Raw genomic sequence first — 4,553 nt, 5'->3', positions numbered from 1 at the left:
GTTGTTTGGTGAAGTGAGTTTTTATTGGCTGATGGAGCTGTGCAGCTTGTACACACAACACAGAAGACCAAAATGACCCCACACTCGCGTCACACTTTTCCTCAGGCAAATGTTCCACTAGAGCGGGTACAGCTGTGTGAAAGGGGACGTTAACATATCCCCCTTTGTGTTTGGCTGGTGGTGTAATGATGTAAAAAGGCCCTGTTTGTATCCTTCAATATACAGTATGGTAAAAGCAATTAAATAACTGCAGCAAACATGCTTATTATAAGGCTAGCTGTCTGGTTTCAGACATAGGGTGATAAGAGGTGCTGCAGCACAGGCAGTATGAGGAATAATACATACTTTTTTCAACATTAAAGCATAAATATGTCACAGTAGTGGCAAAAAATACATATATGAAATGATAGGGCCCCTTTAAGCTCTTTGTAGAAATACAGGTCTTTCTGTCAGAATGAAGTACAGAAAAAATAAGTACTTTTAGATGAGTCTTTTCCTATACAATTTAATTTGAATGTAGATCATAGTGATTCAGACATTCCAGTACAATGATGTTTTGCCTAAATGTTGTGCAGCATTTTCAGGCCCAGCGCTGCTTTCCCGTGGAACTCCCCCGTCCATACCAGTCCCTGTGTGTCAGTGAACGCCCCGTCGCCCTCCAACCTAGAAACACAAAATCTCACATTGGATATTGTAGCCAAAAGGTAAATAACATTACTTGAACATCATGTCTTGGATCTAAATTTTATATCCCAACCTAAATGACTTATTTATATTGAATAAGATGTTCTATCCAGTTTTTAAACTACTCAAGTGGAAATTAAAAGAAAATTGGTTAAAGGAGCTAATTTCTAAAACTCTGCATGTCAAAATTATCGTCACTAAGGCACTTAGTACATTTGAAATCTACAACTGGGGCATCTTATGCTTTATTCTGGTTATATAAACAGGCTAACCCGAACCACTGCTTATAAATTAGACACAGTGCAAGATAACAATCATTTGTACATGGCCCTTTCTAGAAACAAATTAACGGATTACACAGTAGGTGTAAGTGCCTCTTACCTGTTCTTGTTGAAGGGACCCTTGTAAGTAGAGCCATCTGGAAAGGTATATCTTCCCGTGCCATGGTACATGTTGTCTTTGAATTCTCCTTCATAGAGTGCTCCAGAGGGATGATTCAGGGTCCCTCTGCCATGCATCTGTGAGAAAGAGAGTGTTCATGTGTGACTAACCACAGACATGGATGCTGAACTGGACTATTAGTCGCAGGCTTAGGGGTCGAAAGTGTCAGGGCCCCAATGTCTTCAACTGCAAAATGTCACTCGTAGAGAAACGTACCAACAAGGAGGATTGTAAACTTGGGCACAGGAAGCATAAAAGCAGGGCCGTTTCTAGCTTTTTGGGGGCCCTATGCAAGATGCTGTTTGGGGGCCCTAGTTTTGACAGTTTTTTTAAACTACAATGGGGGGGATTCCGAAGCCTTTAAGATGATCTGTGGAGATGCATCAATCTGTTACACTTTAATAGGAAAACAGGCTAATTTCACGAAAACCAAGCAATTGAAAATTACAAAAAATGATATTAAAAAGGTAAACAATAAGGCTCCTCTATGTCAATAAATGCAAGAGATGCAGCATTTTCTCAGCTGTCAGCCCAACAATGATTTGGACTTTATTACCCCAAAAACCCAAGCCACAGCTTTGCTATCATTGCAGTTTAGTCCTACATTGGATTTGTAAGCATATAATGCTTCACCGAACACTCACAGGAGGGGGCTTGGCAGTCTACAAATAAAGACGGCTCATTTTAATTCTCCCCAAATATATTGAGGCTGAACCTGAACTTTGAATTCTCTGCTCCCATCATAATCTTGGCGATCTTGTTAAAATTGTTAATGCAGAATTAAAAATACTATGTAACTGGTTTGCAGTTAATAAATTATCCCTTAATGTGGCCAAAACAAATTACATGTTATTCAATACAAAGTCTGAGAGTAGAAATGACTGCATTATACGGATTTGCAATACAGAGATAGAACAAGTTGGTGCATGTACATTTTTAGGACTGCTTGTTGACGAAAAACTCAATTGGAAGCACTATATAAATTATGTACAGACTAAACTGTCAAAAACAATAGGTATTTTGTATCATACTAAGAACATTCTTGAAGAAAATATACTCTTTATAACAGTCTATTTCTCCCTTACCTTTAATACTGCTCCGAAATATGGGGAAACACTTACTCAACAAATCTACAAAAAATAATAACATCCCAAAAAAAAGTATTATGAATAGTCTGTGATGTTGGTAAATATGAACACACAACTCCCATATTTAAAAAAACTCAATCTATTAAAATGTGTTGAGCTTAAAACAGTACTGATTATGCACAACATTTTCCATAACAAAATGCCTAATAACATTCAAAAGCAGTTCCAAACCACAGCGTGAACATATGAATGTAAAAATAGTCACTTGAAAATAAGTGTTCACAATGTTTATATGCAATTATGCATATATTATTATTATTCATTTGCCAAGTGCATGTTTGGCAAATTTCCAAAAAAAGATAGTTGAAACTGCTATAGACATGTGCAGAAAATGACCCTATATCTAGTTTTCGTATATATATATCCATTTATTGTTTACCTGCCCTAACTTTTATTTAATCTTTTCTCCTGTTTTCTTTATTTTTTTGTACTCCTTCATTTCTATACGTTTTTGACGCAATAATGCCGCTGTATTAGGATGATGCACGGGAGGGCTACTTTCCACAAGCTATGCTTCAGCCCTCCCGCTTCTACTAATTTTGTTCATCTTTGTGTGTATGAATTACACTTTTTTTGTTTTTCGGATGAATAAAAAAAAAAAAAAAAAAAATACTTTCAGCTTGGGGGCCCCCTAGTGGCCGCGGGGGCCCTATGCCCTATAGGAAGAAACGGCCCTGCATAAATGAGACTCAAAATGACCAAAAATGGACACGTAACAACGACAGACAACTAAATACTTATCAAACGCTTACAAAGAGACACAAAAGGAATACAAAGTGACAAAAATGGACCACAAGTAGACACACACTACATAGAGAAACAAAATGAAAATAAAGTGACATAAAAGAACCACAAAAAGTCACAAAACTAGAAAGAAACACAAAACAAAGAGACCCCAAATGACCACAAAGAGACCCACAAGTACCACAAAGGGACACACACACAAGTCGTATGTATTTTTGCTCTATTTAGGAAATGTGGTGGGTTTGCATTCAAGCATAGCAAATACAACCATCAAGTCACGTAACAGACATCAAAATAAGTAAATACATACTTTGTCTTCCAGCCACTCTCCTGTGTATATGATTCCCCCTGCGGAGGTGTGTGTACCGGTACCGCTTCTCATCATAACACCTGCACACCTGCTGCACTCCCCCTCTGTGGAAAAGAGAAGAGACGCACACACACCTATGTAGCTGTATTGTACATGTGGATCTGCCGAATCAGTGGATAAGTTATTACTCACCATATTTGTCCCCATTGGGAAAAATGTAGGATACTTTAATAGGTCCTTCGCCTGTAAACAAAAAGTTACTTTAAGAACCTTAACTGATAGATGCAGAATTTGCACGTATGAAACTATAATATTTACCTTGAGTTTTAACATCTTCACTTTCCTGAATGTCTGAAAGTTAAAAAAAAGTACAACATAAGACAAAAAACTGTCAAGACAAAAGGAAATGTGTGTGTGCTGGGTCTGTGTTATTAGAAACTATTCACAATCAAACCCACCAGACATAAGAGATGTTATCAGATTCGACAGGAAACGCTGCGAAGGGATGAGGAAAGTAAAAAATGTTTGTGCTATATTAGTTAACTTTATCACCCCAAAACATGTCAAACCGCCTCCAGATATGAATTAATATATCATATTTTGTTGTTTATTTCCCTGTCGCCGTTTTCTGTGTTAGCTTGTAACTGCAGTTGCCATAGTTACAAAATCCCGAACATAACAGGCTTCTTAACAGCTCTGTTGTTTCATAAACAGTGTTACTATTGTTATAACAATTTAATTTAGCTGAATAGGAAACTCAACTTTTAATTTTAGTCCAACCACCGCCAAATATTAATTAAAATATAATATTTTGTTGTTTATTTCCTTGTCACCGGACACCGGAAGAACACTTTGACCTCTAAGTTTTAGACCAATGAAGGAGAAGCAGGCTACCGGTGGTCGGAACCGGTCGAAACAGCAGCCTCAGGTTAGTCCATACTAGTTATGAAAGTAAAGTTTTTTCAAGTATGTATGCGTTTTATCCCGTATAATAAACATAAAATTGTTGAAGATATTCTTTAGCATTAAATACATCCGTCTTGACTAATGAGAAAGCTTCTCTTTGCTAGCTTGTTAAACCAGAAGTGAGCTTGCTAGCTTGTTAGCATGTTAGCTAGTGGAAGCTTGATGCACTTTACTTTCTGACGTGCCACACTATGACACACAACCACGTTATTGCTAATACCAGCTACATGTTGTCCTTTCATAACTTGCTATCTAAGAAC

General features: G+C 37.3%; 1 protein-coding gene across 1 annotated transcript; it reads right to left on the bottom strand.

Annotated features, from left to right (window-relative positions):
• Nucleotides 1-194: 194 nt before the first annotated feature.
• Nucleotides 195-4,288, bottom strand: morn2 (MORN repeat containing 2). The gene is made up of 6 exons (XM_034234264.1): nt 3,786-4,288; nt 3,646-3,678; nt 3,520-3,570; nt 3,328-3,431; nt 1,066-1,202; nt 195-663 (listed from the first exon to the last, which is right to left on the bottom strand). The coding sequence occupies exons 1-6, from the start codon at nt 3,790-3,792 to the stop codon at nt 561-563; spliced, it is 435 nt and encodes a 144-aa protein (XP_034090155.1). The 5' UTR covers nt 3,793-4,288; the 3' UTR covers nt 195-560.
• Nucleotides 4,289-4,553: the final 265 nt, after the last annotated feature.

Source organism: Gymnodraco acuticeps, unplaced genomic scaffold, assembly GCF_902827175.1.
Source record: "Gymnodraco acuticeps unplaced genomic scaffold, fGymAcu1.1, whole genome shotgun sequence".
NCBI classification, from domain to species: domain Eukaryota; kingdom Metazoa; phylum Chordata; class Actinopteri; order Perciformes; family Bathydraconidae; genus Gymnodraco; species Gymnodraco acuticeps.
Note: the sequence above shows the minus strand (reverse complement) of the source record. Positions and strands in the feature narration are given on the sequence as shown.

What these genes read in the sequence shown, in the direction of transcription:
- morn2 (XM_034234264.1), bottom strand. An exon ending in TGAAGATGTTAAAACTCAAG is followed by an intron (nt 3,571 to 3,645) that starts GTAAATATTATA and finishes TTTTGTTTACAG; the next exon opens with GCGAAGGACCTATTAAAGTA. An exon ending in GGTCCCTTCAACAAGAACAG is followed by an intron (nt 664 to 1,065) that starts GTAAGAGGCACT and finishes TTGTGTTTCTAG; the next exon opens with GTTGGAGGGCGACGGGGCGT.